General features: G+C 34.8%; 1 protein-coding gene across 1 annotated transcript in view; it reads right to left on the bottom strand.

Moving 5' to 3' along the window:
* Nucleotides 1-10,571, bottom strand: part of LOC121733019 (fibrosin-1-like protein) — a 97,482-nt gene extending 86,911 nt beyond the window's left edge. Inside the window, exon 1 of the mRNA XM_042123089.1 lies at nt 9,941-10,571. Within this exon, the coding sequence (XP_041979023.1) occupies nt 9,941-10,180 (240 nt within the window). The 5' untranslated portion in view covers nt 10,181-10,571. The remainder of the gene's footprint in view (nt 1-9,940) is intronic.
* Nucleotides 10,572-14,084: the final 3,513 nt, after the last annotated feature.

The following is a 14,084-nucleotide window of genomic DNA, read 5'->3' as shown; positions in this document are numbered from 1 at the left end:
CCTCAGTCCTTACATAGGTGTATAAATTGTATTTCTATATCTATATTATATATATAGAACTCAAAGGTGACTGATTGACATGGTGATCTATCAACGCACAACCGATCGGGCTAAAATTTGGCATGCAGGTAGACATTATGACGTATAACATTACGACGCTAAGAAAGGATTTTGATCAATTCCACCTCCAAGGGGTTAAAATAGGGGATGAAAGTTTGTAAATAATAATACTTCTTAACGCGAGCGAAGCCACGGGCAAAAGCTCGTACCTAATATTATGGTATCTGTTTGACACGACACGCAAGATCCTAATATTGCTACATAGCTCCGCCTTGTGGCAGGTGGTAGGTAGGGAAGTGTCAGAAAATTCCTCTTGAAAGTTTTTGAAAACACGAGTACGTCGGGGCTGAAATGGTCTCTTTGAAGAATCATATTATGAATCATAGTATGATTCATTCTTTTAAAATCGCTAAATGCAAGTCTGCTTGCAATTCATATCTAGTAATTCGTACTAATTTGACATTTGTCAGTTTGACACTTTTGACAATTCATTTGCTGAATTGATTGATATTATGACGTAGGCATCCGCTAAGAAAGGATTTTGATCAATACCACCTCCAAGGGGTTAAAATAGGGGATGAAAGTTTGTATATAATAATACTCCTTAACGCGGGCGAAGCCGCGGGCGAAAGCTCGTCGAGTAATATTGCTAAAAAATTAACGGTTTCTGTGCGATACGTGCATCAGCGCAACGATGCGAGAAATATTAGGCCACACATTTAAAAAGTCACACTCACACATCAATAATAAATGGGAGAGCCATGCTTCGGCACGAATGGGCCGGCTCGACCGGAGAAATACCACGTTCTCACAGAAAACCGGCTTGAAACAGCGCTTGCGCAGTGTTCGAGTGAGTGAGTTTACCGGAGGCAATCCCCTACCCTATTCCCTTCTCTTCCCTTCCCTACCTTCCCCTATTCCCTTCCCTTCCCTACCCTCCCCTATTAACCTATTCCCTCTTAAAAGGCCGGCAACGCACTTGCAGCTCTTCTAATGCTGCGAGTGTCCATGGGTGACGGATGTTGCTTTCCATCAGGTGACCCGTTTGCTCGTTTGCCCCCTAATTTCATAAAAAAAAATCAATACGTCGTTTGAACTGGCATATTTGCATTTACATTTGAAGCACTGCGAGCAGCTCTTGAATTTTACAACTCGGCCTCCCCCTGCGGCGGGACAAAGCGATTTTTCTGCAAACCTCGAGTAATGCGTCGCCACTCGCCACGCTTGTGGGTTTGATGCATTGTTTGCTTCCCTCACCAAAGTATACATAATTAAATTATTGCTACCCATTATAAATATGGCGCTTGGAAAATATTTGCGGAAGCTGTATTGATTAATTTGTTTATACTGCGGTTTAAATTCGCTACTGATATACACGTGGAACTCATTTTAATTGGGAGCTAGTGACATAGATATATTAACATAACAACTAATACAGGAAAACCAAATAATACGCCCATTTGAGCCAATCACTTTAATTTAAGCATGTGTTAAAATAACATACCTTTATTACTAAACATGAGGAGAGAGAGAAATAATATAATATTTAAACCAGTGTTTTCAACATAGTTTTGGCTATTCCAAAAAGAAAGATATTAATGTAATCTCAGCCTAACTCAGATGATTAATACTCCTTATTTCGGTAGCTCGTTTAAAAATAAACCACGACTTCTAAACACGAGAAAATAAACTCGAAATCACCGATGACAATCTAGCGTTAAACTCCAACCGAAGCAATAAAAACCGAACGGAGCGGTTTAAAGTTTTCCCAGGTATTTGTCGCTGCAACGTAAATAGTGATGGGTATTGCAGAGATCCGCAAATATTTTCCCGTACTTATCCGGATAAAATGCACTTCGTATCACTTTACATTTTAACCACTTCAAAAAGGGGAGGTTTCTTAATACTACCGTATTATTATATGTCTTTTTGTGGTCCCATGATAATAATTGATAAGGATACCTATATATAATATACCTTAGATATTGTTTCAAGTCAGTTTTTAGGGTCCCGTACCCAAAGGGTAAAAACGGGACCCTATTACTAAGACTTCGTTGTCTGTCCGTCTGCAGTATGTCTCCAGGTTATAGCCTACTCAAGAACGGTAATAGCTAGAGTTGAAATTTTCACAGATTGTGTATATCTGTTGCCGCTATAACAACAATTAATACTAAAAACAAAATAAAATTAATATTTAAGGTGGGTTCCCATATAACAAACGTGATTTTTTTGGTCTTTTTTGCTCTATATCAATAATGGCAACAGGTAGGCACTTGACTTTTTCACAAAATCCTAAGTTATATGTGTACTTCAATATTTGTAATAATATTAAAATAAAATTAAAAATTAAGGGGGGCTCCCATACATAAAACACAATTTTTGGCCTAATTATGCTTTATAATGGTACGGAACCCTTCGTGCGCGAGTCCGACTCGCACTTGGCCGATTATTTAATTGTTAATTCACATAAGGTATCTATTTATAATTTATTTTAACATAAACCTGGCTGTTAATTACATCGTGCTTGTAAAACAACTTTAATTATAACAAAGTTGTAATAATTTCGCAAAATTTTAGTTCGATTCTGCCATTACGGATTATATGGTTGTTCAAAATAATTATTATGTTATTCTATATTTATTTCGAAAATATTAAATTAATTTTTGATATTTTAGAGGAAAATCCTTGAAAACTGTTATTTAAATTGAATGCTATCATTTTCCTTGTAACATTTCGTTTGTACCTAAACCCTAACAATAATAATATGAAACACGTGGAACTTCTTTGTTAAAATTAAACTTATTGAAGCAAAAAACGACATAAGCTAAATGTTATCGAAATCAGTTTATTTCGATAAAATTTAGCATGGAAGTAGTTAGAGTCATACGAAGTTTTTATCCCGAAAAACCATAGTATGCACATGGACACACGGTACAGGGTAATAGTAGCGCTACTAGGTAGTTACGAACAAAATGCAAATTTAAAATTATATTTACATGGACACACGGTAATAGTAGCTAGTTAGGAACAAAATGCTAATTAGGCACACACTAACGCCTAATAAAACATGTCGTATTAACCCAATCACAAATGATTACGGGTCAAAACGACCACAATCGTTAAAAACAATCGAGGGCTCGTTCCGCTTGTCGTTCGCAGTTATTCGACCCAACCCTCGCCGCAGATTCACTAGAGGTGAGGCGCTGTCAAATAATTTAACTTCAAGTCCCGGGCCCTTTAGCCAAGACGTTTTCTTTATCCCTTCTTTATATGTAGAATCGCCGAACAAATCGTATGGAATTGACATACGATTTGTTTGTTGAACATGAGTCGAATGTCGACTTTATTTCATCGAACATTTTACATGTCAATTCAAACATTTTAATCGGCGATTATAAAGAAGCGAAGAAAACGGCTTGGCTAAAGGGCCGAACCCGCGACTCAACGGTCACGATTACCTCGTTCGTCACTTAGCACCGGGATTTATTATACCTATTTGCGTTAGTTCCTTGTTTCGTTTTCAGTTGGAATTATTTTGAGTTCTCACAGCTTATGCATTATAAAATTAGAGTTTTGGTTGACTAAAATAGAGAATTTCAACATTTTACATATTACGTGTACGGTTAAAAAATAAATAAATAATGCAATAATAAAAAACCTTAGAGTAAAATGAACCTTTTTATGGCAAGGCACACTTTAAAATAATACACATTTTTATCAGAACACAAATAAATTACGAGAACCGTTCATCGTTCAGTTTATCGATGAGATCGAACGACCAATTTTCCGGGACCGCAATCGCGATAAGAGGATTCTCGGGCACATCACTAGACATTACCGGATAAATAGGGGTGGAACTTTTAAGATTCGCTGCACCTAGGGTTGCCAGGCGGCCGGATAAAGTCAGGCTTTTTGCTTGCGGGTCCGAGCAAAATTAAAGGGAGTACGGCTTTTGTAGAGATATTATTTATATGAAGATCCTACTTTAAGACGGTTTTACACCTAATAAGATGTAAAAAAAATATTAGATACGATGTTAAAATAAAACAGAAAGTTTTCACACGCGTTGACGAACGTATTGCTATTGAGAGTTTTGATTCTAACGGTCTTACCACAAAAGATCTAAACATCTATAATTGAACAGTTGTTTTGAGACCATTATGTACTGAATTTTTTTCTAATCAACTGTTCAACAGGTGTTTCAATCTTTTGTAGTAAGACCGTAAGCATTCAATAGCTTAGTTTCTGGCTTTTTTATACAAATGCCGTATGAGTTTCCTCGGATAACTTGGCATTAATTTCTAATTCTCTCATTCGACGCAATAATTGCGGTGGTTTTTGGCTGGCGAATTCCATGCCACTGACCAGTTTTTGAAACTGTTTCAGGGCACTTTCTTCATAAACTTCCAGCAAGCGGTTCTTCAGTACCTCGCACTTATTACTTTCTGGAGGCGACATCAAAATATCACTTACTCAACGGAGAGCTTCACGTCCTAATAAGGTCAAAATAAGATCATATTTGGCCTGATCTCTCATTTTCTGCGGCGCAAGCGGGCTCTCTACTTGATTAAACCATAATCTCGGCATCTCTGTCCAAAAATCCGGTATCCCCGAAGTTACGGTAATAGCAGCCAATTGCGAAACATTCCCCGTCACTCGTCAGACCTTTCATCGGATTCAATTCTCTAGAACCTTCCATTATGTCATACTAAACAGTTTACTGTCACGTATTTGTAATAAAAATATTTAATTTTTAAGACAAACCACGATCGGCGTCACCAATGTAAAGTGCCTGACACATTCTGGCCGTTAATCGGAAAAGACCACAGATTCACAGTTCCCGGACGATTTTGTAACGACGGTCAATGACTGTCAGGCAGCCTGCCGACCAGAGCCTGCAGGCGGGCTGTTAATGTGTGGGACCCTTAAGTCTCTCTAGTCACTCATGTTAGTCATTACTGAGTTGATATTAAACTTGGCCTTTTATAATCCCGAAACCAACACTCGTACATACTGACAAGGCCTCATGCAGTGACTGCCCGTCGTCTCTAACATACATCGCCTTCCATACACAAAACTGCCGACACTCGCACATTCACACATACATGGTCCCTAGTCCCTGCAGGCTAAGCTGCTGCTTTATCCGGCTTTTCTGTTTATCTGTCTGGCAACCCTAGCTGCACCCGAGCGTTCGGCACTCGTTCGCTAAAACATGAGATATTGATTCCATATTATTGTGTACGTGCAGGATTTTATTCACTGCCTTGTGAGATTTTGATTATACTATAAAATTCTTATAAAAATAAATGTATGCATTCTCACTGACTTGTAAGATCTTGATTACACTATAGAATTCTTATGAAAATAAATGTGTGCATTCTTACTGTTCATGTTTCCTTAGTAAATCTTAGACGATACATTTAAATGCGTGATTAAAAATCACACCACAGAGTAATAATAATTATATGGATAAAAATAATAATTATATGGAAAGATTATGGTGTTTATATTTAAATTTTAAGACAAAATTATCTACATAATATTATGTTAGAAATATACTTACATATTTTAAAGTTTATGCAAGCATTTTAATGCGATTTTTATCAACAGAATAATTCGATAGAAGAAAAATTTCATAAAAGCGTACAAAATGTTTAAAAACGGAATTAGACTATATAATCACTATCTAGTTAGTAGTTTTAATCTAAACAATAATCAAGCGATAATCTCATTATTTTCAAACGTTAGCAACACGACGTAACGCAAAAAGCGGTAATCGACGCACAAAAACGGGTGTCAGATACAATCTCGGCGTAATTGTACGGTAAACAGTGCGAGCATGACCGTGTCGACCGCTCGGTGCTCGGCGTGCGGTGAATTTTCCCACGGACGCCACTTTAGCGTTATACGATATTAAACTTGTCGCTCAACATTTTCAACACACTATTTGGAATTAAATATTTCATGTTACCCCTCAGCTCAACGCTGGGTCATGAGAGGAGCTGTATTAGTATGAAATATTTGTATCATGCAATATTATAATTGTAAGTAAAGTAATTGAAAAAGTATTTACGTCTGTCTGTCTGTTACCTCTTCTCGCCCAAACCACTGGAATCGATTTAACTAAAATTTGGTACGGAAATAACTTTGGTACCACAGACATAGATCAATTATTGGTACGAAAAATTCCGGGCGATAAATTGAATTTTGGCGCAGCAAAGTTGCAGGTCATTATCTAGTAATTAATCACAATAGCCATATTGTATGGGCTATTCATCAGTAAAATTTTGACCATACAACAACTGTGTATTGTGAAGACGGTTGTAAAAATGCTTTTAAAAACTGCCAAGTTTAATTAGCATTAAATCCTTTTGATCGCACATGATATTAATATTTTATCAAATTTCATAGATATTATCTTTTAAATATTTTATTGATCCTGAACAATTTGTATAGCTGATAAATAATACAGAACTGTTAATTATCAAGATAAACATAATCCAATGCAAGCGTAAATGACAAAAATAAAAGAAGATATTAAGATGATGTAATTTTAGCAATATTTGATTATAGAATAAACAATTTTAATGTCTTTAAGAACCTTTATGCCAGCCTTTCCCAAAGTGGGCGGGGGCAAAAAAATGGGGGCATTGTGTAGAGGCTTGGGGGGTGATTTATTTCATCAGGATGCATTTGAAATTGAAACAATGGGGACGCTAAAATATAATTAGTTCTTAAAGTAGGCAGTAGACAAAATAAGTTTGGGAACCTCTGCTTTATGCCAACAACTTCAGGATTACACAATCGCTAAGAAAATACTGTAACTGCCGCATTCAGAGACAAATTAATATTGATAACTTAACCTGTAATTAGTAAATTTTATATTAAAGATTTTCACATAAGCCCCACATACCTATCAAAATCTACATTAAATTGGAGTTTAATTATCATTAAAAATATCTCAGAATGCAGAGCTGTAACTTGTAAGAAACTTTAAACTCTCTGAAACTCAACTCTGAGAAGACTGCATGATTAGGGCTATGTGGCCACTTATTTAGAACAAGTAAAATAGAACCTAGTGATTTTTTTAAACTTTAACAGAGACACAAATAACATACACATTCCCAACAATATATTGCAATAGTATGTGCACAATAGACATAACTACCAGTAGTTCGACTGCAAAGAAACGGACAGGTTTCAATATCTGTCAAATTCGTCGGGTTTCACTAGGATTATGAATGGATTGTCCCTCGCGCTGGCTGATATAATTTATTTTTAAATATTTAAAATAAATATTTCAAAATTGGATTCTGCCAATTTTAATCGCATGTGCCAAAACACAAACAACAAAACGACCAAAGAGGAACACGTCCATCGAATATGTCATATTTTTAAATTCGTACGTAACAAGTTAACAACCCTAGCGACGATTTTCGTCATAATACGTCAAATTTAAAAATTTCAACATCAGTTCTAAGTCGGCATACTCTATCATTCTGTCTACTCTGGTATGTGTAAATAAGTATTATTCCCATATCTTTTTAAGGACAAGGAAAGAATGGGGAATTCTGAAATTAAGGCAGTCTTATGAAGAATATAATATAATATTAAGATATTACTTTGTTATAAGTTCGAAATATTGTTGATGTTTGTGTTGAGTATTTACACTTGAAAATTTCTAGATCGTTTTTAAAAAGTGGGAAAGTCCACCTTATCTGAAGTCACAAATGGTGTAACACTAGTCAAAGATAATCTACTTATTTTAACCAAGGCTATCCTAGTTACTTCTACTTAATTTCATTGTTCATTCATTATTTCAGAATATCCAATTTGATATGGTGAAAGCTACTTCTGAATTTAAATAAATTTGACCTTTAGTCGGTTTCTAGCTTTTAGAAATAAATAGAAAATAATTTTTGGCATTAAGACATAGATTTGTCTAATTAAAGTAAGCTATTATATTGCTCTTAACTTACAACCTAGTAAGTTTATAATTTCCTATTGATACTAATAATCAGCTTAATATGTATTTAAATGCATACCCTAATAGCTAATGAATATTAATAATGCTATAAATACTTTGGTTCATTTTATATTGACCTACATAATATTGTGAGTAAAAATAATGCTCAGTCAAAAATAATGATGTGGTGTTTAACTTTGTAGCGAATTTGTATGATAAAAGTATGAGACAATTTAATTGGTAAAATTATAATTTATAACCATGTTGTGCTTTGTTTAAGTACATTTATTTCAAATTTTATTAAAATAGAGCATACCTACATTAAGCTATAAAAGTTTCAGTGAAATGTAGTCAAAAATTATTTAGAGTGTTGTTACAATATTTACCTATTCATTGATGAAAATAACAAGATGTAAGGCATCTAAACATGGAAAGATCAGTTAGATCACCATAAACCACAAACAACTGGGCCAAAAAATACTTCAGGAGCAAAGTGTGTAAAGCTCCGGAAAGACATAAAGAATTATGCTATACTACGAAACACTAGACAAGGTCTACACTTCTTATAGGCTAAGGCCCACTTGCGCAGATCTGGGTTAAAGTTAACCCTGGATTAAACATTATGTCTTTCGTAAAATATATGAATAATGTAAGAGACAACACACTATTTAACCCCGTATTAACTTAAATCTGGATCTGCGCAAGTGGACCTAACAGATAATTCATCCAGGTTTATACTTATCCATGTTATTGCCTTTGTCTGTTAAATGGTGCCAAAACCATACACTTAATACAACACGCCAATTATAGTCAAACACCGCAATATGGAATGTATTTTTTTTAGATTGAGATTTAGGTTGTATCCTTTTGTGTAGACTGTACAGTGAATACTTTTATTACTAAGGAAGACAAAGAATAAAGAAAATAATGAAACAATATTCACATAGTTAACAGGTAGATAATATGATTAAAGGATATTATTAATCTTAAGATACTCTTCCGACAATGTGGAAGGATTGATCAATGCATTCAGCAACACATATTTTAATTTAACTTTTTAGGGCTTCCATTATAATTTTATGTATTCTATTAGCATAATATGATATAGTATATATTTGAAACATATGAAAATAAAATAACTGATTCACTTAACTCGAAGAAAGCTCTCCAGCTGGCACATACAATAACACAATCCACAATATTGACCATATGTTATACACCATTGGCGCAATTTTAACAGAACCTGTTCCTCAGAATTACCTTTCAACCATTGTGAGCTAAAATTGCATAAACGTTTTACAATTCCATATGTTGTATTAGCAACAACCTGTTTGGGTTTCACGCTAGCAGTAATTATTAAACCATGACAATTAGTGTTTACTTCGAGCAACTCCGTCTATGTATTAAAATGGAAATAAACGAGCGAAAGTTTTCAGACGGAATTAACACTTAGTGGGAGACCTAAATGCAGTGGTTCTATAACACCGCAATGTCAGCTGCGCGCACTCCCGACAAATATCACGAAACATTCCTGCACATTTGAGCCTTACATTTTATCAGTATTTACGCCGATCCCACCGAAATTTGCCAAAATTAGTTGTATGGTTCAATCGAGACGAATTCGTTAATAGGTCAATGCACCTTTCGGGCCATTGGCTCTCTCATATAAGATAAAACACTATTATTCATGATAATAACGTAATCCGAAGGTATCGTTATATTCGCGATCAATTAACTTTACTCCCACAGCGCGATAATAAACGAAATTGAACTTTATAGACAATGCCATAAATATAAACAATCAACGTTATATTGTGTGACACAATAACGAATATTGCCCATAAATAAGTGCGTTGAAAGTGCAATAAACAACCGCAAGTGATGCGCTGATATGCGGGATTCGGAACCACTTACCTCGAGATCCTCGTACGTGCGAAATGCCATTATGGCGAAACCGTCGATGATGTCCTCCTCTCCGAGGGGCTCCTTGGACTTCTTTCTCCTGGCCGGAGGACGAGGAGGCTTTTCTCTCGCGGGAGACTCGTCCTCGCCGCTGTCCCCATCTTTGACTTTGCTCTCTCGCTGTGCTTGCATGCGCTGTGCCCGCTCCCTTCGCCTGTTTCTCTGATTGCGCTGCTTTACTTCGTTTTCCATCGTTCGCACATTATTCGAAACACCCGACCACCGTGCTTCACTACACTAAAGTCCGCACTACACTTTTATCACACATGATTACTAGATGATTCTATGTCGAGAAATTCGACAAAATACAAATTGTACACTCAGAAAAAGACACTAGCCGTTTCCAATGGCGGATCGTATACCGTTGCCGCATTGCAAGTAAAATGGCCGCGTAACACTCGACGGGCTGTCTTCTATCACTTTTACGTAAACGGAGGCATAATTACACTTAAACTAGGTTATATTACAATATATTCTAAAGATAACTAAAACGATAAAAGGATAAATTAGATTTATACATTATTCTCTGTGTCCAGAATCAGTCAATAGTCAATACAATGAAAGGTGTTGAACGATGCCAACGCTCGCTGCGGTCGCGAGGGTGAACTATTTCAATGCTACCAACATGAAAATACGTGTTTTTTTTTTAAATTCAGTTTGTTCAAAGACAAAGGAAATATTTTATATTTTAAAATATTTGTTTTCATAAAATAAATTATAGTCGGTCACAATGATGAAAAACTCAAAGGTCGGTCAAGAAAGTCATGACAGGCGGGAAAATTTTCTTAACGTAATCACGCTTATTAATATGGTGTATTTTTTCTTTGTATTTTCACAGAGAACGCTTATTACATTTTAAATATTGTACATTTTCATATTTTTTATTTCATTTAAAAATTTTCCCGCCTTTCTTGACAGACTATATAATTATTTATAAGTTGAGTTTCATGGTCATCATAATCATGGATTCATAGTTCATATTTTGTTTTAGGTCATGGGGACTTCCTTTCATTTGGTTTAAAACAAGATAACATAATATTATATAAGTATAATAATTATTTTTGAATATACCTACACAATGAGTTCATGCGGTGAACGGTGAACCTTCATAGTTTAGCTGTCTTTCATGCATTGAATAAAAATTATTTTGTAATAGTATAGCAACCCTTTAAGACTGCCATATTCAAAAATTGATTTGACATTGATAGAAAGAGACAAACGTGACATCGATGGACATCGATGACGCAGCGATATCTCTTTCTCGCTTTACTATAACACATCACAATAGTATAAGCGTCATCTATTGGGCGATAGCAGAGGCCTTATAATTTTCAGTTTTATCAAACAAACTCTAGATGGCGCTATTAAAAAAAAACGGCTAGCAAACCTTTCGATTGAATAAATTTAGTTTGTTATTTTTTTAGCAATATTCCGCGAAAACAACTTCCACCTTTAATGGAATCAGGTGTTACTTTGCGGAAATCCATAGTTTAAATTTAGGAAGTTGTTTTCGCGGAATATTGCTAAAAAAATAACAAACTAAATTTAAACTATGGATTTCCGCAAAGTAACACCTGATTCCATTAACTACTTTCGATTGAACTTTAAAGTCGGCTTGAATAATTTCAAGAAATTAAAGAATTTATGGACTGTGTCCTTGTGACTAAATTGTCTATTGGATCTAATGTACTGCGCTTACCTACTGAAAAGACTATGGTCGCAACACATGCTGAGTAAGCACTTAAGTATTTGGTAAAGGTGTTGAAATGTTTTTAATTGTTTAGTTTTGTTTGTATTGTTTACCAAATAAAGTTTATTTCTTTCTTTCTTTCAAATATAAAATCTGCACTTGTATCTTTTGAAATTTTGCAGTAAAAGAGCACACGTTCGAAATTAGAAGTCAGAATGCCATCTTGAAAAGTGTCGTTAGAGAACAGTAATTAGGGGTGGCCCTTCTTGATTAGCAGTTTTTAAGGCACAAAATATATGTGGTTAAAATAAAATTATCGCTTTTTAACTAGGTATTACTTACTTTATTGTTCTATACAAATTGTAAATTAATTACAATGTAATTTCGAGAACATCTCCAATCTCCATCCTCAAAAAAATGCAAGGATATTTGAACTGAAAGGGATTAACAATAATTGTGAATGTTTTGTTAAGGTCGAGCTTAAGTAAGGAACGAAATTAATGAAATTAAATTAATAAGCGCAGTATTTTATGTATTATGTAATCTTATCAAAATTAATATAAATTCAACGTCTTTTGAGTTTTGGTTAATTAAATCTTACATAATATTATGTGGGGGTCGTACTGAAAGTCAGTTTATTATGTAAGATTTTATCAGTTTCTTTTAATTCTCCGATATTTGTCTTTTTTTCAACTTTTATCACTTTAAAATTTATTTTAGACTTTACTGACGGATAAGTACCTATACCTAAGTTGCACAGCTATTACATTGTAGAGAATTTGTGTGTCTTTAAAGAAGGGAGACAAAATAATTTACCTACCCCAATACGAGGGAAAAGAGAATTTGCCTGTCGCAAAGACCTTCCGGGTTTGCTTAGTTATAGTCTTTATATAGACCAACCTCCTTACTAATAAACGTTGTATAAGCTACTTATAGTATAAGCTTTGAATAGTTATACAGTGTTTTGTTCCTGTCATTTTTAATTGGATTGAAGAATACAAGACACTGTCTAACTATTCAAAGCTTATACAGCGTTTATTATTATTAATAAGGGGGCAAATAGGCAACATAGGTAGTATTATAAACACAAACTCAACTCAAACTCAAAAGCAGCCCTGAAAGAGTAGGTAACTTTTTTTCCATCTTGGTATGGAAAAATTCATGACGCGCGGGCGCTTGGCCATAAATCACAAACAATATTATTATTTTTTAACAAAAAGTTAAAACCGACTTCCAAGGTAAAAACAAAAAATAAGTAATTCTTAAAAATAATCTAAAAAAAATCAAATTATTCTTATTCCTTATTATAGTGCCGTCTTCAGACTTCGCCTAAGCCTCAACTATTTTTGTATTCAATCTTCGTACTTTTGAAGTCGGTACCAACCCGGAAAAGTTCTGACTTCTGAGATCCTTGACATAGATGATAGAACTTACGCTAAGATAAGCTGGTACCGACTTCAAAAGCATGAAGATTGAGTACAGAAATACTTAGTTGAGGTTTAGGCGAAGTCTGAAGACGGCACTATAACAAGGAATAAGAATTATTTGATTCTTTTTAAATTATTTTTAAGAATATTACTTTTGTTTTTACCTTGGAAGTCGGTTTTAATTTTTTGTTAAAAAATAATAATTTTACCCTTTTTAGTTTTTAGTTACCTACGTTTGTTGTATGGGAGCCCCCCTTAAATATTTATCTTATTTTGTTTTTAGTATTGTATGTTTTATTATAGCGGCAACAGAAATACACACTGTGAAAATTTCAGAAGTCTAGCTATAGCGGTTCTTGAGTTACAGGGTGGAGACAGACAGACAGACCGCAGGCGGACAGACATCGAAGTGAGTAGCCAGAAATAGGGTCCCGTTTTTACCCTTTGGGTACGGAACCCTAAAAATTTGCTCTTTCAGCGCTGCTATGTTCAAAGTGAACAGCAAATAAGGAACAGCCTTAAGTATTATCTATCACTTAGTTTTGTAGCCTTGTATATATGAAAATATTATTATATTTATTTATTAATATTGTTGTAAAGGGATGTTTTTCATCATTGGATAATAATAATTATTAATTTAAGTAACTACGTGAAATAAAAATAAGGTTGGGAATCAAAAGGAGGAAAATTTGTCCGCCTACATTTTCGGCTTTTATAGCGGCTTTACTTACATTATTCGGTATTCCAATCCAGTAATCCAATCTAGCGCTGGATTGCAATAATGTAAGCCAGCCATAAGGCTGCGACTGCGTTTCCACCAGAGCTGAGCGGAGCTGTGTTGCGAGGAATGTGTTTTTGAAAACCAATAGAATCGCTTCATTGACATGACTTTGCAATGACATCGCTCAGCGCGGCGATGCTATTGGTTCTCAAAAACACATTTCTCTCCACTCAGCTCTGGTGGAAACGCAGCCTAATG

This window comes from Aricia agestis, chromosome 13 (genome assembly GCF_905147365.1).
Source record: "Aricia agestis chromosome 13, ilAriAges1.1, whole genome shotgun sequence".
Classification (NCBI taxonomy): domain Eukaryota; kingdom Metazoa; phylum Arthropoda; class Insecta; order Lepidoptera; family Lycaenidae; genus Aricia; species Aricia agestis.
This window is presented reverse-complemented; position numbering and strand designations above follow the sequence as displayed.